At 43.2% G+C, this 21,787-nt stretch overlaps 1 protein-coding gene across 1 annotated transcript in view; it reads right to left on the bottom strand.

The window, feature by feature from the left end:
• The window catches only part of SDC3 (syndecan 3), a 105,666-nt gene extending 87,403 nt beyond the window's left edge, over nt 1–18,263 (bottom strand). Inside the window, exon 1 of the mRNA XM_044287818.1 lies at nt 17,906–18,263. Coding sequence (XP_044143753.1) covers nt 17,906–17,971 — 66 coding nt within the window. The 5' untranslated portion in view covers nt 17,972–18,263. The remainder of the gene's footprint in view (nt 1–17,905) is intronic.
• Nucleotides 18,264–21,787: the final 3,524 nt, after the last annotated feature.

The raw sequence follows: 21,787 nt of genomic DNA, 5'->3' as shown, positions 1-21,787 counted from the left end.
TGTCATAATTTGATGGTAGTAGATAGATTTAAGTATTTAGGTGTTATTATCACGATCCCCTTGGTGTCATTTTTCGTGGATAAATTTAAATCCTGGAACACTTTACCGCTGTCCACCATGGGTCGGATAAACCTAATCAAAATGATTCTCCAACCCAAAGCTCTATATCTGCTGGAACATGCCTGTATACCTATCCCGCGCGCATTTTTTGACAGATTGCACTCGATCATGGCGACATTCATATGGGGCAGGAACAGGCGGAAACTAGCCATTAAGTCCCTACAGAGGAGCTGGGATAAAGGTGGGACGGCTTTGCCAGACCTATTTTTGTATTTCCTTGCTGGTCAACTGCGATATTTGGTGCCATAGGTGACCCGGGATGCGCTTCCTAATTCTGAATATTATTTGCAGGAGTACTTGTGGCTCTCCACTCAATGGCCCGTTCTTGAAGGCCTTACATCTGTATCAGGTTCGCTTTTACAGATCCATAGACTTGCGCACCAGGTGTGGAGAGATGCAGCAATACAATGACCTACCGGATGATATTCCACTGTGGAATAATCCACTACTTCCTCATCTGTTACATTGTGAAGGGGAAATTATGTGGAAAGGATATGTGGTACATTATTTGAAAGATTTATATGAAAATGGTATTCTATTTTCCTTCTCTCAGTTACAGATCAAAGCGGGAATTTTGAGATCACATTTCTTTAGATATTTGCAGTTGAGACATGCCCTCCAGGCCCAGATACGGGCTCTTAAAGGGCCGATCTCAGCATATCCACTCATTGGGGTTTTTAGAACTCAGGGGCCTGATAGCTGCCCTTTATACTCATCTGCTCAATCTCCAATTCTCTGCTTCTCCCTTGGGTGCGGAGTGCAAATGGAGAGGAAACATACCTACTTTATTGGATGAAGAGTGGAGCGAGGCCTTAGAGGCTCCAGTAGTTGTATCTCCATCCCTCATTAACAGACTGATACAACTTTTTATATTACATAGATGTTACCTCACCCCGACTAGACTTTTTAAAATGGGTAGGAGGCCCCATACAGGATGCCACAGGTGTGCGCAGTTGGGCGCGGATTTTTGGCATCTCGTGTGGGACTGTAGTCACATTCGCCCATTCTGGAGGGCGGTAGTTGATGTCATTTCCACCTTGATCCCAGATACTCTAGAGGTATGCCCCAAAGCTTGTCTCCTAGGAATTCTTAAAGATGATTTGCACTCACGCTAAACACTCACTTTTACCAGGGAGGCTCTTTTTCTAGCCAGAAAGGCTATTGCTCTCAAATGGATGGCGGACAGGCCCCACACCGTTGGCCAATGGAAGGTCCTAGTTAATAACATCATTCCCTTTGAGAGGATTATCTATTCCCGCATGGGATGCCCTCAGAAATTCCAAAAGATATGGGGACCGTGGTGTGCTTCTCCACTGACTGTCACGACGGCCCATCTACACTCTATGGTTTAGCAACCCTGTGTATCTTTCCACTCAGTATTCCGGAATATAGTAAGGTGTTCATTTAAAGGAGTCACAACACAATGTGGGACTGTTAACATGGAAGTTTTATTGGCATATTGTGTTATTGATGTATCTTTGCTCTTACTTATGATGTTGTAGAATTCTGATCTGTATTATAAGATGTGTAATTCACTGAATACTTTTCTGAATGATCTATTACATACCTTGCTTGCTATTCTTCAATAAAGCGAGTTAAAAAAAAAAAAAAAAAAAAAAAAAATACTGTCCTTCCATAGCAGTCAACACAAATGATACAGCCTCCTATATAGAAGTAATCCATTGTCAGTTTACTGCTGCTGTAAAGATATTATCTGGAGGGCACTCCTCATGATAACAATAGGGGCAGAGTTGACAGATAACAGCTCTATTGTTCTCTTGATAGGCCTAGATAAAAATATCCACAGAACAGAGTTGCATTGGATAGTGTTATGTGTGATGCACTTAGTGTAAATGTTGTCATCAATCAGTCCAAAATCTAGTGTGGTCAATCAGTGCACAGTGTAGTGTAAATGTTGTGATCGGTCCAAACGCGCAGTGTAAACGGTAGTGCCAGTCAATTTACAGTCTGGTATAAATAATTTCATTATTTTATATGTAACAATGCACATTTTTAATCCGGCAACTAAAAAATATCACTTAGCTTCTCATGTTTAAGACTAAGGAGCCAAAGGTGTTCAAATGATATTTTTATTGGCCTGCATCACTGTCTATGGGCTGCAGGCTGTGGTGAAACAGCCTGTAAGCTGTTGATAGGCTTCAGGAGAACCACAGGGAGTTTGATTTCCCCATGGCTTCCCTGTTGTCGCACCAGATCCAGTATATTAGCGAACTGCCGATATGGAATTCCCTAATGTAATAGTCGTGCGCATCTGCAACAAGGAATGCTTTCAACAAGTGGTTGGATGAATATTAACCCTTTCCTTTTAAATTCAATGGCTGTAGAACAGTATAAATGCCACATTTTAAATAGCGCTATCAAAGGGTATCACAAACCAGACCAACAGCATCAAGCAGTGACAGCTACAAAAAAAGAGAGCAGTGTAGGAGAGCGAACCAGAAAAAGCTGCATGTGAGAGCTCACATATCTATACCTGCAAACGGTCATCAGGGTCTGTCAATCTCAATAATGGTGGGGGTCCCAGATGTCAGACCCACCTATCTTGTACCATCAATCTATCTGACAGGTCATAAAAGTTAAAAAAAAAATCCACTAATGGCACAATACCTTTAATGTGACAACTTCTCCATTTGTCATTCCACAGTGTGTCAACCATGCAACAACTGATATTCGCAAGCATCCAAAAAAAACAACTTTGCGCACTTTTAAGAAATCTGTTGATATGTGAAGTCTTTGCAATGCTTGTATCAGTTTCTGACAGATGATCTGGAGATTTAGGCTGAGTTCATACGGGCGTTGCGGGAAAAGGTGCGGGTGCGTTGCGGGAAAAATCGTCATGTTTGGTACCCAAACCCGAACTTCTTCACAGAAGTTCGGGTTTGGGTTAGGTGCTGGGTATATTGTATTATTTTCCCTTATAACATGGTTATAAGGTAAAATAATTGCATTCTGAATACAGAATGCATAGTACAATAGCGCTGGAAGGGTTAAAAAATAATAATTTAACTCACCTTAATCCACTTGCTCGCGCAGCCCGGCATCTCTTCTGTCTTCTTTTTTGCTGTGTGCAGGAAAAGGACCTGTGGTGATGTCACTCCGGTCATCACATGGTCCATCACATGACCCATCACCATAGTAAAAGATCATGTGATGGACCATGTGATGACCGGAGTGACGTCACCACAGGTCCTTTTCCTGCACACAGCAAAGAAGAAGACAGAAGAGATGCCGGCTGCGCGAGCAAGTGGATTAAGGTGAGTTTAAAAAAAAAAAAAAAAACTCCAGCCCTATTGTACTATGCATTCTGTATTCAGAATGCTATTATTTTACCTTATAACCATGTTATAAGGGAAAATAATAATGATCGGGTCTCCATCCCGATCGTCTCCTAGCAACCGTGCGTGAAAATCGCACCGCATACGCACTTGCTTGCGGATGCTTGCAATTTTCACACAGCCCTATTCACTTCTATGGGGCCTGCGTTGCATGATAAACGCACAATATAGAGCATGCTGCGATTTTCAGGCAACGCACAAGTTATGCGTGAAAATCACCGCTCATGTGCACAGCCCCATAGAAATGAATGGGTCCAGATTCAGTGCGGGTGCAATGGGTTCACCTCCCGCATTGCACCCGCACGGAATACTCACCCGTGTGAACTCAGCCTTACGGAGAGGTGCTGACCAAGCCCGGCCACACATTAGTCAAATACATGCAGAGCATACATGAGCTTCCCAAGAACAGAAGGATCAGGTAGCTGAAATCCCATGGTGTCATAGATTCCAATTGTGACTATAAACTATTAGCCGTTAGTAAATAATGATTAACCACCTTAATTTTTTTTTATCTTTTTTAAGTGGAAAGATATTGGCCACGGTGCTTAATGTTACCCATTATATAATACAACTAACCAATTAAATTATCCATATCCAATAAACATAATAACTTAACCAACATTCTCTGCACTGTGACATTATGTATTAAATTAATAAAATAGGGGGGAGGGAGGGGGTTTCTTCGCTGCCACTTACGTGCGTACGCAGCTGTCTTTCTCCTTCTCTTAGGCCTCTTTTACAGGGGCGAGATTTCCGCACGGGTGCAATGCGTGAGGTGAACGCATTGCATCCGCACTGAATCCGGACCCATTCATTTCCATGGGGCTGTGCACATGTGCGGTGATTTTCACGCATCACTTGTGCGTTGCGTGAAAATCGCAGCATGCTCAATATTGTGCGTTTTTCACGCAACGCAGGCCCCATAGAAGTGAACAGGGCTGCGTGAAAATCGCAAGCATCCGCAAGCAAGTGCGGATGCGGTGCATTTTTTTTAACATGGTTATAAGGGAAAATAATAGCATTCTTAATACAGAATGCATAGTACAATAGGGCTGGAGGGGTTAAAAAAAATTAAAAATATTTTAACTCACCTCATCCACTTGTTCGCGCAGCCCTGCTTCTCTTCTTTCTTCTTCTTTGATGACCAGGAGGTAAAGGAGCTGTGGTGACGTCACTGCACTCATCACATGGTCCATCACCATGGTGATGGATTATGTGATGGACCATGTGATGAGCGCAGTGACGTCACCACAAGTCCTTTTCCTCCTGGTCATCAAAGAAGAAGAAAGAAGAGAAGCAGGGCTGCGCGAACAACGGGGCTTAATGTTACCCATTATAAAATATAACTAACCAATCAAATTATCCATATCTAATAAACATAATAACTTAACCAGCAACATAGTCCACTCAAGAATGACTTAACCCAACAGGGAGACGGTGCCTTCCAAGAACAGGAGGATCAGGTAGCTGAAATCCCTCATCAGACGTCAGGAGGCCCCCATAGACATCAGATGATTGGCAAGTCCAACCGAAAACAGCACGTTTGGCTGAAGTGTATATAATGTGTATGGCTAGCTTAACCTGGGTGGTGACTGTCTCCATCTTGGCCATGCACTCCTCCCATCTGTCAAGTTTTTCTTTAGCGCAGAAGCCAGTTCTGACACACCCTGAATACATTTTCTAGATCCAAGGCCAAGAGAGGCGAGTCTTCTGTTGTAGACGTCTATGATACCCCGTGCGCTGCACCTAAGTTATGACAAGGTGTTCAGCAGTCCACGCGCCTAAACTGAAATCTGTGCCAGAAAACTAACGTAAAAGAAGACAAAAGTGGCAGGGCTGCTGACCCCATCATGCCCCCTTCTTGGGAATATGGCAAAATTGGGGGAGAAACACCACTTGTGCAACAAGTTCTGCACAAGTGGTGTTTAAAAAGTTACAAACACACTGGAAAACTGGCTAAAAATAATGATACTTCAGACCCATAATGGCCGTTGATCAAAATGTGCAGCACATCAAATAAAACTAAACTAAATCTAGCAGTAAAGCAATGTAAAATAATACAAATAGTCAATGTTGGCGCACGTCTTGGTACAGTCACAGCAGGTCAGCAACTCTCCTTTTATTTGATTTTATTAGGGTGAGTACTGTTAACATCTTTGCCTGGAAAATCTCCCAAATTATATACTATGGGGGACATTTACTAAGCGAGGTCTCAGTCCATGTCCGCTGGCGCTTTATGTGCACCGGCCTCTACATAACTTAGGCGCATGATCAGGCGGCCATTCAATAAGATTAAATCTAGGCCAGCTCCCTAAATCTGGTGCACCTTTAGGCCACTGGCACTCGTTGCACAGGATTCCCGTGCAGAACAACCACAGCGAAGTACAGTACCAGCAAAGTGTACGAGATTACACAAATGCCGATTTTTTTCTGTGTGGAAATTGATCTGCTGTGCGGATTTCCAAATCTACAGGATGTCAAATATGTTTGTGGTTTTAGCCATGGATTTAACCCTTTTAAATGGAAGGGGGAGATCTGTGGCAAAACCGCATCCAATACAAAGCAAAAGCAATAATTTAGAAATTGTGAATTTTGGCATGGATACGCTGAAAAAAATGCACATAAATCCACACGTAAATTCGTGCGGATCTTATGTGCGTTCACCTACACCTGTGTGCAGGTGGCCTTAAACATAATGCTTTAGTCTAGATAAGTTCCTTCAGTTTCTGTAGGCTACGCCCCTACCGAAGTAAGATTGCGCCTTTTTTTTTTTACTTTACCGTTGGATACATCAGTGAGCATGAAGAGAGACAGGAGACAGCAACCACGCACTGTGTGCGCCGTGTCTTCAAACAGCTGTTCTGATATTGATGACGTATCCTGAGGATAGGTCATCAATAGAAAGAACCCCTTTAATAAATCTGGAGTGAAACGAATTATCATAAGTATAACCACACCCTCTGCTCCATCCACTCCACTTCAAAACTGGAGTGAGTGGTCTAAAATGCAGAATGTCGTAAAAAGTTATGTGCAAATAAGCCCAAAAAGTCATAAAGCCCTGGCTTGCGACTTCTGAAGCCTGAATTCTGGAATGCACAAACTGATATATCTCACTCTAAGGGCTCATGCACACAAATGCATGTATTTTGCAGTCCGCAAAAAACGGATCCGCAAAAAATACGGATGACATTCCGTATTTTGCAGAACAGGACAGCTGGCCCCTGATAGAACAGTACTATCCTTGTCCGTAATGCGGACAATAATAGGACATATTCAATTTTTTTGCGAAGCGGAAATATGGACATACAGAAACGGAATGCACATGGAGTAACATCCGAGTTTTTTTGCAGACCCATTGAAGTGAATGGTTCCACATATGGTCCGCAAAAAAAGACGGAACGGACACTGAAAGAAAATACGTTTGTGTGCATGAGCCCTAAGCGTTTACCATCAATTAGGTGATTTACTTTGGGCAAGAATCATGTGCCTGAATTTTGCCACAACTAAAGTCACACCCCCTCCTCCTCTAAGCCATGCCAACCTCACACCCCTTTGATGGCAGATGGGTAAATGAAAGACAAAATGTGGTACATGGTCTCTGTTCCGGAATTTTGCTGTATTTGCAACAGTAAATGTACTGGTATGTAAAGGCTCATGTACACAAGCGTGTGTGTCCCCTGCTGGGCCCTGTCCGTGTGCACGCTGTTTGCAGATGCAGACCCACTGACTTGAATGTGTCCGTGATCCGCAAGAGACAGTACGCATCCCTAAAAAATAGGACATGTCCTGATTTTTTGCGGTGTGGAGACATTATGAAGCCCTTCCGTGGGCTTCCAATCCGTGCCTCCGCTCCGCTTGAGGAGTGCAGACACATTCAAGTCCATTGGTCCATATCCATGATACGGAGTACACACGGCCGGTCCACAATACGGGCATGGGGCACACACGCTGGTGTGCATGAGTCCTAAGAAGCCCTAAAATACAGATCCCCCAGAGCCCAGCGCAGACAGAATCTCCCCCTAACCTATCCATACCAATCGTTCTGCCCTTCTGTGTCATACATAGGCGCCATCACTTTTACCAAATAGGACAAATGAGACGCCATAGCACATGTCTGCACAACATAGATCCCACTAAGAAAAGGAATATAACCTGAAAATACAATGTATGGCTACAGAAGCCAAATTACATCTAGTTCTCCTAACCACTTGGCTGTTTTTCCCGTACCGAGCATAATAAATAAGAGATAGTTCAAAGTTGCAACATTTCGATGGAAATTGCAACATATTTCTGCCAGTTTGTGGGACTTTTTCATTTGCTGTGTGCGACTTTTCATGAGTGTACGCTTGTCAGGGGTATGCTTACAACATTGTCTATATTTGCGCCTTGTCCTAAATGTGATGGTCATAACGCCACTTTGTTAACCACGCCCACTTTTCTCAGCAGCTTTCTATTTTGGCGCGAATCCTTCTTTATGGAGTGAATACTGACGTCGGTAGTATGTGATAAATTTGATGCAAATTAGATGGCCTGTAATTTTGGTGCATTTTCCACTACTTATTTGGCGCAGGTTGATAAATCTCCCCTCTATGTGTTTAGCATATTCTTTTACGCTGGGTTCACACCTAGGCGTTTGTCAAACGCGCGTTTCTATGCGCGTTTTTGTCGCGCGTTTTATGCGCGTTTTTTTCATAGTGAACGCGCGTTTGGGTGATTGACAGCAGTGTTGTCCAAAGAGTCTATGGCCCAAACGCGCGTCAAACGCGACAAAAAAAGCTCCTGTACTTGTTTGAGCGTCGGGCGTTTTACAGCGCGATCGTACGCGCTGTAAAACGCCCAGGTGTGAACCCTTCCCATAGGGAATCATTGGTTCTTGCCTGTTGTGCGTTTTACAGCGCGTAGGAACGCGCTGTAAAACGCTCAGGTGTGAACCCAGCGTTATTACTCCTATTAGCCGTTTTGGCTGCTACTAGAATGGCCTGTAGCTGTAATGTGCTGTCCTTACATAGGGCTACATATTAAGCTGTCTCCAAACCAAAAGAGCCTCAATAAGGAGGAGCCTGGAGAAAAACGTAAGTCTGATGCATGGACGGTAAATGTGGGCCATCATTCTACTCTCAGTCCGACACGAAGCACAAGGGGTTAATGGGATCCAGTTTCACGCGCCCATATTACTTGCAGCCTTGCTTATGTTTGCTCTCTGCCACACAATGAAGCAATTACAGAGGATCATATGCTCTCAGCTGTCACCTTTAGTGAGCCTCCTCTCCTGTCATTATGTCGAATGTTGACTCACGGTAATTACCCGTCTCTCCTATGCACGATACATATGATAAAAGTCTACCATGCAACCATCGCACTATTGATCCTCTTGTATTGTTTGAGGCGGACTGTTTTGATCTTAGCACTAGAAATAGTCATTACTAATAGCACACAGATCAAATCTGTATGGATGCCATATCTGTGGTGTACAGACGGCTGCGGGATCAGATTTCCATACTGTCTGCAACAGGACGTTTACACAGGATACATTCCATACATTTCAAGTCTAAAGCCAACTATTATTTTCTCTATAAATCCCTTCATTAGAGGCGAGAGCTAGCGAGCGTACAGGTATAAAAACACAGAGGATCGGGGGTCTTTTGTGCTGACGTCCAATTTCCGCCGGGCTGGAAGCGAGCACAATAGCAACTTCTCTGACTATTGTATCACAAGGAACATGAGGCCATCACCTTCCTTTCTCACCTCAGTGGAGCTTTCTTCAGTGTCATTTTCCCTTTGTAGAATACAAGGATATTACTTGAGGATATATATTAAAATGTATGTAGGTTCTGGGGCTACATGTGGGACGAAAAATAAAGATGACATATTACATTGAATGATTGTCAATGGAGAACGAGCCGCGACTGCGATAGTAACAAAAAAATCCAACACTCACGCAAGCCTTTGCCATCACAGACCATAATGCAACTGGCATTCAACTATGACTTGCTTGCAACTTTTCTGCAAATATGGCATGCACAGACCTTTAAAAATGTGAAAAAATATAAATACCGGATGACACCGGAGAGACGGATCCGGTATTTCAATGTATTTGTCAGACGGATCCGCATCCGGATACGGAAACAAATGATCTCCGTTTCCATGTGGATTTCCGGATCCGGAAACAAATGATCTCCGTTTGCATGCGGATTTCCGGATCTGGCAGGCAGACGGAACTGTCTGCCGGATTCTTCTAATGCTAGTGTGAAAGTATCCTTACAGTCCAAATAGTCATATGACAGCAAAAAGTCACACAAATTGTTTTCGGTTGCGCGACTTTCCTGAGACCTAAAGTCGCACAACACATTTAACTGTGTAGCCATAGCCTTATCCTCATGAAGGAAGAGACTTTCATGTGAGCAGTTATTTAATGAACCTCTCCTTAGAGATAAGCAGACACATCTGAAGCTGCTTCTCTCCTGCGGAAACAAAGCATCAGATGGCCTAAAATCCAGATGGTCAGATCCAGGTTTACTTCTACATCTATCTCCATATAACACCTACAGTGTACAGGAATTCCTGCTTCACGGGGTTCACTTGTACAGAAGTGTGTCCCACAACCCTCCCTGCACCTTTAGACATCTTGTCAAATGTCTAAAGGTGCCCATACACATTAGTCGATAGTTTTTCAAATTCACCAAAAATCGATTGTTTCATTCAACCAATGACAGTCTGCCATCCTCTGGAAACAAATTTGTCACTACTCCTTCCTGGATGGCTAGTCTAAACGATGGTGGACTGAAGGTGGCCGCACACATTAGACAGAAGTAGGTTGATGGCTGAACAGCAGGTGAATATTCGTTTCACAGACATGGCCGTACACACCTTAGTCCATATTAGCCTTTGCAGTTGTTCAAATTGCCCATACAAGTTCAATGAGACCAGTCCATGGACGAAAGATCTTTCTGCTAAAATTCTTTCAACAAAAGATCCTTCATTCATGAATGATCTTTCTTTCTTTGAATTAAAATATCAAAACATGGCCGACTTCTGTTTGATATGCTCTAAATTTCAACCGATCAATGCTCGTTCTGGTTAAAATTGTGTTTTAACTTTAGACTAATGTGTATGGCCACCATAAGATGTGTATGGCTGTATCGGTGAAATCGCTCACCAATGGTTGTTCAACTATTAACGTACTTCTGTTTAATGTGTATGGCCACCTTAAGACAACTTAGTGCTTTAAGTCAGGGGGACAGAGTATAAGAAAATTCTGCACTGTCTTCCTTTCATTGCACTTGAGACGCAGCTGTCATAAGCCACCCGAGAGTATGGACAGCAAGAGGCTTCCTCTGCAAGTATACCATCCACCCACAGGTAACTCATACTTTATACATAAAGTCAGAAACAATAAAATATACAGTAAATCTAAAGAAATCTCCTGTTTTATCAGTAATGCCTGTCTATGAACCCTTGTGAGAAGGAAACATTTGTTAGGAATAAATAGGAAGTTATAGCTATAATACCCCGTCTAGTAAAATGATCTCTATTAGTTTTACCAAAAGACATAGAAAATGTTCCGGGAAATAATTACAGATAATTACCCATTATGAATAGTTGGATTAACAAGTGTCAAAACTTTAAGACAACCCAAAGGAGGAGAGAAGGGCGGAAGTTATAAGAGAAATGTGCTTCCATCTTTGGTGTTGGCGACCAATACATTAAGATGAATACATTAGTATAATGAGATAAATGATGGCATGTGGTCATCTGAAAAAGAACAACCCTCTATTCATGCCTACATAATGAATGAAGCCTGGGGCCGGTCCAAAGTCAATCACATGGAGAACCCTTCTAGAGGTCTTGGATGATGTACTTTGAGAGGACGTTTTTAGAACAGGATATTACAAGTTTACCTTGTAAAGGTCTTATAAGCTATTCGAAGAGTGGTCGGCAAACATCTATCACCTATTACAGGGCTTAGAGCAGCTACTCCCATCCTCCTCACATGCTGCCCACCGCTCTCTCACTGCAAGGTAAGAGGTGCACACTATAACAATATACTATAGATTAGAAGGAATGATAAAAAGGTCTGTCACTATATAACCCAATATTCTACTAAGGCCTCATGCACACCACCATGTCAGTTTTGCGGTCCGCAAATCGCTGATCCACAAAACACAGAAGCTGTCCATGTGTTATCTGGATTTTTTGCTCACCCATGGACTTCAATGCGTCTGTGGTCCACATTTTGTGGACATAATCTATGTTTTTGCGGAACAAACATACGGATGGGGAAAGCACATGTCCTGTATTTGGCTATAGAATTCGAACCACAGACCCATTGAAGTCAATAGGTCCACAACAAAAAATGCGGACGGCAAAGTATTTTGCAGATCCAAGATTTTCAGACCGAAGATACATATGGTCGTGTTCATGAGGTCTAGCTACAAGTTAGAAAATGACATTAGTGAGCTTGAATCCCCACAGATTTCCAAAAACAAAGGGTTTTATATGGCCAGAAGATCAAGGCAATTATAGGGAACAAAAGTTCCTAGGAACGCTTGAGCCTGACCCTTTTTACCCTGGCAGAAAGTCAGGAACCTTCACAGAAATTAGATGGTTGCTTAGAAATCAGTGGGTGTAACCTAAGGTGTATGGCTGTACATGTATGTCAAGTGTCACCCACCTATATTGTGAAAGGCACATCATCTTCTAGATAGTATCCTAAATCGCAGCACTAGACAGTTAGTTTTCGCTTGGGAGATTCAGAAATGGTTGGAAGCGAAAAAAACAACTACTGTGTTTGTCGAGCCCCCAACTCTCCCCCGACAGAAAATGTTGGAGAAGAGAACGGGGGCTCGGATGACAGTCTACTGTATGTGGGAAGCTCCCAACTATCCCCCGACAGATCATGTTGGAGAAGAGAACGGGGGCTCGGATGACAGTCTACTGTGTGTGGGAAGCTCCCAACTATCCCCCGACAGATCATGTTGGAGAAGAGAACAGGGGGCTCGATGACAGTCTACTGTGTATGGGGAGCTCTCGACTCTCCCCAGACAGATGATGTTGGGGAAGTGAACAGCAGGGTTGGAGGACAGTCTACTGTATGTGGGGAGCCCCCGACTCTCCCCTGACAGATAAGATTGGGAAAGAATAGAGCGGGACTGGGCGACAGTCTACTGTGTGTAGGGAGCTACTGACTCTCCCCCGAAAGATGATGTTGGGAAGGAGAAGAGAGGGATTGGATGACAGTCTAGTAGAATCCCATAGTCATGTTTAAAGTTTAAGCTAACAATCTGAGTTTACAAGTTTTTATAGCCTTAGCTGAATGACAGCAGTTTTTCAAATGGTTTACAGCTTCAGTCTTAAACTATTGACTATCCATTCCCTTCACTTATCCAAGTGTCTCTAGTCCTGCAAAAAACATATTTACTTAATCAGTTATCAGTGAGAGGCTAGGTTAACCATGGGCCTGTAACAGCGGAACACAACGCAATGGAAAGTATAAGTATTGCCGCTCCTTAACGGTGCGTTGCGTGCCATATAGTGAAGCATATGAAAAGCATGCTTCTCCACGGTCACTTAACGTGTTCGTTTTGCGGTAACGTGACGCACTGCATGCATTGGGCATTATTCTTACAGTAGAGAAGTAATTAATTATAACTTTTTGTGAATTGGGACATTTAAACTTGCTTTTTTTTATTTTATTACAATTTAAATTTAGTAGGAGTCGGAGTAGGAGTTGGTTCATTTTTGCCAACTCCGACTCCAGGTACCCAAAATTGCCTCCGACTCCTCGACTCCACAGCTCTGGTTTAAGGGGGCTGTGGCTCTAGCATGCCTCCAACTCCGACTTCTCGACTCCAACTCCACAGCCCTGGTTTAAAGGGGCTGTGGCTCTAGCACCAGTGCTGTATCCATGTCAATGTTTACCTGCATGCTGTCTACAGGGTGATTACAGCTATTCTTCTCGATCAAGTGACTAGGAGAGGAAGGTGTAATTACACTGCCTCACCACTACAGTGTAGATGTCGTGCAAGTAAACACTGACTGACTGAAGCGACTAACGCTACAGCCCCGTTAAACTGATCGGCAGGGTTGCAAAGAGTCGGTCCTCCACCAATCTGGGGATAGACAGATATTAGATTGATAGATAGATAGATAGATAGATAGATAGATAGAATACATTATGCCATTAACCTGGTTTTAAATGTTCTGTAAATTGCATGGAAAATTCTAAAACATTTCCATAAGGATCCATTCACACATCCACAGTGTTTTGCGGATCCGCAAAACACCGGGCTGGCACCCCAATAGAAATGCCTATTCTTGTCCACAGCTGCGGACAAGAATAGGACATGTTCTGTTTTTTTGAGGAGCCGCGGAACGGAAGTTCAGAGCCGCGGACCGAAAATGAATGGGTCTGCACCCGTTCCGCATAATTTCTGAATGGATCTGGACCCAAAGTGCGGACGTGTGAATGGACCCTAATATGGTGACTTGTTTTGTCCATCCAGTTTACAGTAGTTCTATGTCATTCTCTATGCAGCTGGCCCTCTAAATATCCACTGGAAATCTAGAAAACATATTTCCTACTGATGCATTACAACCTTACAATATAAGCATGTCTTATATAGGTGAAAGTACTACATCTTCTAGCCTTTAGGCACAATTTAGACCAGTAATGGGGAACCTTTTAGAGACCGAGTGCCCAAACTGCAACCCAAAACCCACTTATTTATCGCCAATACGGCAATTTAACCTGAACACAGGTATATAGTATATCTTCCATGTACTTAATTCTCCTTGTGGAACCACAAAACTGTTTAAAATGTCTCTTTCCAGATCATACATTTGTTTCAGCGTTAGGGCTCATGCACAAGAACATATTTTTTTTCCGCATCCGATCCACCAGAAATGCGGACCCATTCACTTCAATGGGGTGGCATAAGATGCGGACAGCAAACTGTGTGCTATCTGCATCCGTGTGTCCATTCCGTGGCTCCGCAAAAAAATAGAACATGTCCTATTCAAACACCATGTAAATATCCCCATAGATTGAAATGGTTCTGAAAACGGCAGTGTGACGGCTGTCAAAAATATTGTGTTTACAGTTTCACATACGTGCTGGACAAAAAATGGTGAATGCACCAGTTTTTTTTTTTTGGTACGGCTGAAACTCAGCACTTATGATGGAAACCAGCCGAATCCGCACCATACCCCAATATAGTTAACGGGCTCTGACGGTGAGCGGCCATATCCTCTGCCAGAACAGCCTGCCTATACCTCTAGCACATGTGTAAAACCTGCCTAAGGCTATGTTCACACAACTGCTTCAAATGTGGTGTGTATTTTACGTGGCACAAATCCAAGCCTGGCCCTTTAATTTTTTCCATAAAAATGTTGTGTGGAAAAAAAAAGAACTGCAAGAATTTCCATAAAGCTCATAGAAAAATAAAAAAAAGCTTCCCAATATACTGTACCCACCTTATAACATTCCCCTGCTGCCACTCCTACATCCCCAGTCCTATATGACCCTGAGAAGCTCCACCCTGTTCCGCTACGCTTTGCTCTGTCACACCACTAAGCTCCGCCCCCACCAGTCCGCTAAGCTTTACTCTCAGCTCAGCAGTGCAGACTGGGCACCTCTGCTGATTCTCTATAGCTGGGAAGGGCCCCCTCCCCCACTGGGCCCATGTACAGTTCAACCAGTTGCACAGGGGGGATGTCCACCCCTGGTTTAGTTTTATTTTTTATTTTTTCAGCCAGTAACATGTAAGCGGCAATGGGCCCCCTGATCCCTGAGGCCCCCAGCATGTGTTTGAATGGTGCCAAAGTCTACTCCCGAGTAGTTGCAATGTCAATGTTACAAGTTCAGGAGTGGCACAAGAGGACTAAGTACCGGTGTGTGGGAACCGCACAGAATTCATAAAGTGAGTATATTGCAATGGGCCCTCACTTTTTTGTGGGCTCTTCACCTGATTTGTACAATACCTCTTTAAAAAGTTAGGAGAAGGTCTACCTGGTGCCACCTGTATGCCCTTTTTGGCCCATATAATGGAGGCGTAAACGTCATGCCTTACTGGCGCTCCTTAGCCGTGCCCCCTTAGGCTCCATTCACACGTCCGCAATTTTCCTTCCGCATCTGTTCCGCAATTTTGCGGAACAGATGCGGATCCATTCATTTCAATGGGGGAATAATTGCTGTCCGCATCAGCACTTCTGTGATGCGGTTCCGCAAAAAAAATGAAGCATGTCCTACTTTTGCCCGCAAATGCAGTCCGCGGACCCATTGTACTCAATGGGTCCGCAAAAAAGCGGATGACATGCGGAAAGACACCAAATGTCATCCGCATATCATCCGCATTACCCTAGCAGCATGTATTCCTCCTTCCTTTTTTATTTCTGCGGAAACACGGAATGGATGTGGATGCACTTTTGTAAAAAACTGAAGGTTTTTACGTAAACACGGATCCGCAAAATAGGGACCGTAAGGAAAATTGCGGACGTGTGAATAAGGCCTTATAGGTATGAGGAGGAAATTAGTACCAAATGTTAATAAACACTGTGCAAATTCTGATAAATTTACTCCATTAATACTCATTCACTAATCATGACCAGAGTCCAAGTGTGGGAACCTTATCTTCTTCTCTTTTGACGTGAAGAAACCATGACCCTCTGCCATAGGTATAATTTATATAACCAACCAAAAGGAGTGAGACAAGTATAATGCGAATAAATCTAATAATACTAAAATAGTCCAAAAGTCACATAATTTATTTGAAAATCACAAAAGGACACATGATCAGCACATGGTCACAAAAAAACAATAAACACAGGTTACAATACACATTAAAAACCAAGAGGACCGATGGTGAGCTGTCGATACATATATATAAAGTGCATGTGCATAAATATTACCAATTGGTCATCAATTATAGGATATATAATATTCACAAACTATGGCTGATAAACTACCAAAAAGATACCTACATATATTATACATCAGAATTTGTCACAAAGTGAGTGTGATAATACACACCACATTTGTCAAAGCTGAAACAGTAGGATGATTGGAGTTATACTCAGCACATAATAAAAGAAATACTGACCAGTTGGTTTAACTATACCGTGCAGCAACACCACTGGTCAACTCCCCAACGCACGTTTCGCGTACAGCTTTCCAGTACCCCTTGAAAAAGCTGTATGCGAAAACGTGCGTTGGGGAGTGGACCGGTGGTGTTGCTGCACGGTATATTTAAACCGAGTGGTCAGTATCTTTCTTTTTATGTGCTGATTATAACTCCAATCATCCTACGGCTTCAGCTCTGACAAATGTGGTGTGTATTATAACGCTCACTTTGTGCTTTCCACATTCATATGTCCCATGCTTGGCCACAAAATGTGGACCATGGACCCACCGAAGTCTATGGGTCCATAAAAAAACAGGATGCAACCTGGACATCATCCTATCCATCTATTGTGGACTGTAAAATACATACAGTCGAGCGCATGAGGTCACAGGCCACATGGACACGACCGTATCTGTTTTGTGGTTCACAAATCGCGCATCGGCAAATTCGGATGCAGACGCGTGCCGTCCGCATATTATTTGCAGATCCATTATTTTCATTGGGTGTGTGGTCTCCATTTTGTGGATATAGGAGCACATTTATTAACACCGGTGTTTTAGCTGGTGGATCCGCCGCAGTTATGTAGAAGCACCGGTCTCTCCATAACGTCGGCAGATCCACCACCACTTCTAAATGTAAGACCGCTCCCTAGCTGTCTTCCATTTAGACCATTTTCTATGGTGTACCATGAGGCATGGGCGTAACTAGCATAGCTGCCATGGCACTTGCTATGGGGCCCTGAGGTTAGGGGGCCCAATCTGATGCAAGACCAATGTACCTTATTATAGGGATCGGCGGCTATAATGTGTGCTTTCTAATTTATGGCGCCATTATACATACCTGGCACTTACTGTAGGCTGCTGTTTTAATTTTCTTACTCTAGGTGGTGGGGGCCCCATCTAAATTTTGCAACGGAGCCCTATGACTGATAGTTACGCCCGGGCCGCGTGAGGCCACATTTATCCGCCTTTACCTTAATAATTCATATTCCCAGTATACACGCTATTAAGGTTGCAATTTTGTATCCGCAGACCTGAAAGCGGTATCTTAAATATCCCAGTACTTTACAGGAATCCATCTTGTCAGGAAGCCCACCAGCACCCGGAGACACTGACAGGCGTTCAGTATGGATACCATGGAAATGGGGACATGAGGTAAAACATGATGACATGCACATTCCACGCACACAAATGGTAAAGCACTGTACAATACATGAGGAGGATGATACAATGGCATGTAAGACTTCGGAATGTCATGAAGGGGTTAATGGGGTGGGGGGTGATGGATGGGCACCGATGTGATGTTACTCACCAGAGCAGCCTGTGAGATGAGGAGCAGCAGCCCTGCGCCATGTATAATTCCAAAGGCAAAATGCATCCTCCTTGTGCCTGAGCAGCTGCCTACGAAGAGTCGGTTGTCTAGTCGTCCTTGTGCTGTGCTATCAGCTCCCTATTATTCCTCCATGGGGCAGGATAGCGCCTTCACTATGACAAACCCTTCGCCTCAGTTCTCCTCTCCTCCTGCTTTCTCAGCCCTCTCCCTTAGCCTCTTCTCCCTCTCCTCCTCTAGCTCTCCTTGCCCTTCAGTATTTTGTTCGCCTTCTCCCACCCGCCACGGTTTTTCTCCCTCTCCTCGTTCTTCTTCTCTTTACCGTTCAGCAGGAAATGTCTCCCCTCCCTCTTTCCCTAGCAATCAATGTGAAGAAGGTAAAAGGAGAAGAGGCGAGGCATCCTAGGCGCCATCTTGTGGCCACGCGCCGGTATTGCACTGGAAGGGATGCGCGCCATTAGTCATCGTGATACAATACCTGTCCCTCACAAGGTTGACCTCATCCCCGGGATATAGAGAAGCGTGTTCCTCAAGGGAATCAGGCTGCTTAATATGGCATTTCATGTTCAGTGGCCAGGCTGCTGTGGAAGGAAGCAGGGGCCTACAGGCAGTGACAGGACGAATGTCTGCTGTACACTAGCCTTATACTGTACATACACATACAATTAGGGATGAGCCAACTACATTTTTTAGGTTATATGCTGAATTGCGTTATGGAATCCGTTACCACGGACCATAACGCAATCCCATAACGGAATGCATAGAGGCATTCCGTCATAATAGAAGCATATGGCCAGCATCCTGCATAACGGAAACCGGACGGATCCGTTATGCAGGCCATGGACTGCCTCTAAAGGCACTCCGTTATGCATTCCATCATGGGATGGCATTATGGTCCGTGGTAACGGAATCCATAACGCAATTCAGCATATACCCCAACACAAAATATCAAGTTCGATAAACCCTAACTGTAATATGTACAATGTAGTAGATAATCGCGTACTGAAAATCTGTGCTAAATGTGAAATGTACAAGGGCACTTTCACACTTGCGTTAAACTTTTCTGGTATTGAGTTCCGTCCCAGGGGCTCTATATCGGAAATGAACTGATCAGTTTTATCCTAATGCATTCTCAATGGAGAGCAATCTGTTTAGGATGTCTTCAGTTCAGTCACTGTACGGTTTTTGGACTGAGAAAATACTGCAGCTAAATTACGGAACACTTACGCAGACCTTTAAAAATGTGAAAAATATAAATACTGCATCCATTTTTCCAGATGACAACTGGAGAGACGAATTGCGTATTGCAATGCATTTGTGAGACGGGATCTGTCTACAAATGGTATCCGCTTGAATACAGATTGTCGGTTCCGGCAACGGAACTGCCTGCCGGAATCCAACAACACAAGTATGAAAGTACCCTAAAGGTTTATGCAATTTCTTTACATACAAAATAACAAATATTAATACAAATGACTCATCTTTATTAAATACAGTAGGTTATATAGGTGTAATAGAGGAGAATCTCCCAGAGGATCGCCACGAAATTCCGTGATATGCCAGTGCAGTGCGGTACCTCTGTAGGACCCAGTTTTATTATATTAAGGACTCAGTCACACGACCGCGCTGTGTTTTGTGGTGTGCAAGTTGGGGATCTGCAAAACACAGATGCTGCCTGTGTGCGTTCTCCACTTTGCGTAACGGGCCGCCCGTTATAGAAATGTCTATACTTATCCGTATTGCGGGTATGTTCTATCTTTCTTGCGGTGCCACAGAACGGAGCAACGGCTGTCTGCATCTTTTGCGGCCCTATTGAAATGAATGGGTCTGCACCCTTCCACAAAATTGTAGATGGTAGATAGATAGATATGTGATAGCAGTGCGACCAGGAGACCGTGGAGGATGAGACTCATGTCCTGCTGCCCCAAATGCTAAAATGTATTTAGTCCTGCCAATAAAGCTGATTTGATTTGATTTGATAGATAGATAGGCGATAGATAGATATATATGTTATAGATAGGAGATAGATAAATAGACAGATATTAGATAGATAGATAGATAGATAGATAGATAGATAGATAGATAGATAGGAGATAGACAGATATGAGATAGATAGATATGTGATAGATATTAGCTAGGAGATAGATAGATATGTGATAGATATTAGATAGGTGATAGATAGATAGATAGATAGATAGATACAGACGTGGACAAAATTGTTGGTACCCTTTGGTCAATGAAAGAAAAAGTCACAATGGTCACAGAAATAACTTTAATCTGACAAAAGTAATAATAAATTAAAATTCTATAAATGTTAACCAATGAAAGTCAGACATTGTTTTTCAACCATGCTTCAACAGAATTATGTAAAAAAATAAACTCATGAAACAGGCATGGACAAAAATGATGGTACCCCTAACTTAATATTTTGTTGCGCAACCTTTTGAGGCAATCACTGCAATCAAACGCTTCCTGTAACTGTCAATGAGACATCTGCACCTCTCAGCAGGTATTTTGGCCCACTCCTCATGAGCAAACTGCTCCAGTTGTGTCCGGTTTGAAGGGTGCCTTTTCCAGACTGCATGTTTCAGCTCCTTCCAAAGATGCTCAATAGGATTGAGGTCAGGGCTCATAGAAGGCCACTTTAGAATAGTCCAATTTTTTCCTCTTCGCCATTCTTGGGTGTTTTTAGCGGTGTGTTTTGGGTCATTGTCCTGTTGCAAGACCCATGACCTGCGACTGAGACCAAGCTTTCTGACACTGGCTAGTACATTTCTCTCTAGAATTCCTTGATAGTCTTGAGATTTCATTGTACCCTGCACAGATTCAAGACACCCTGTGCCAGACGCAGCAAAGCAGCCCCAGAACATAACAGAGCCTCCTCCATGTTTCACAGTAGGGACAGTGTTCTTTTCTTGATATGCTTCATTTTTTCGTCTGTGAACATACAGCTGATGTGCCTTGGCAAAAACTTCGATTTTTGTCTCATCTGTCCACAGGACATTCTCCCAGAAGCTTTGTGGCTTGTCAACATGTAGTTTGGCATATTCCAGTCTTGCTTTTTTATGATTCGTTTTCAACAATGGTGTCCTCCTTGGTCGTCTCCCATGTAGTCCACTTTGGCTCAAACAACGACGGATGGTGCGATCTGACACTGATGTTCCTTGAGCATGAAGTTCACCTTGAATCTCTTTAGAAGTCTTTCTAGGCTCTTTTGTTACCATTCGGATTATCCGTCTCTTAGATTTGTCATCAATTTTCCTCCTGCGGCCACGTCCAGGGAGGTTGGCTACAGTCCCATGGATCTTAAACTTATGAATAATATGTGCAACTGTACTCACAGGAACATCTAGTTGCTTGGAGATGGTCTTATAGCCTTTACCTTTAACATGCTTGTCTATAATTTTCTTTCTGATCTCTTGAGACAGCTCTTTCCTTTGCTTCCTCTGGTCCATGTCGAGTGTGGTACACACCATATCACCAAACAACACAGTGATTACCTGGAGCCATATATATAGGCCCAATGGCTGATTACAAGGTTGTAGACACCTGTGATGCTAATTAGTGGACACACCTTGAATTAACATGTCCCTTTGGTCACATTATGTTCTGTGTTTTCTAGGGGTACCATCATTTTTGTCCATGCCTGTTTCATGAGTTTATTTTTTTACATAATTCTGTTGAAGCATGGTTGAAAAACAATGTCTGACTTTCATTGGTTAACATTTATAGAATTTTAATTTATTATTACTTTTGTCAGATTAAAGTTATTTCTGTGACCATTGTGACTTTTTCTTTCATTGACCAAAGGGTACCAACAATTTTGTCCACGTCTGTATATGATAGATATTAGATAGGTGATAG

Source organism: Bufo gargarizans, chromosome 3 (genome assembly GCF_014858855.1).
Source record: "Bufo gargarizans isolate SCDJY-AF-19 chromosome 3, ASM1485885v1, whole genome shotgun sequence".
Taxonomy (NCBI): domain Eukaryota; kingdom Metazoa; phylum Chordata; class Amphibia; order Anura; family Bufonidae; genus Bufo; species Bufo gargarizans.
Note: the sequence above shows the minus strand (reverse complement) of the source record. Positions and strands in the feature narration are given on the sequence as shown.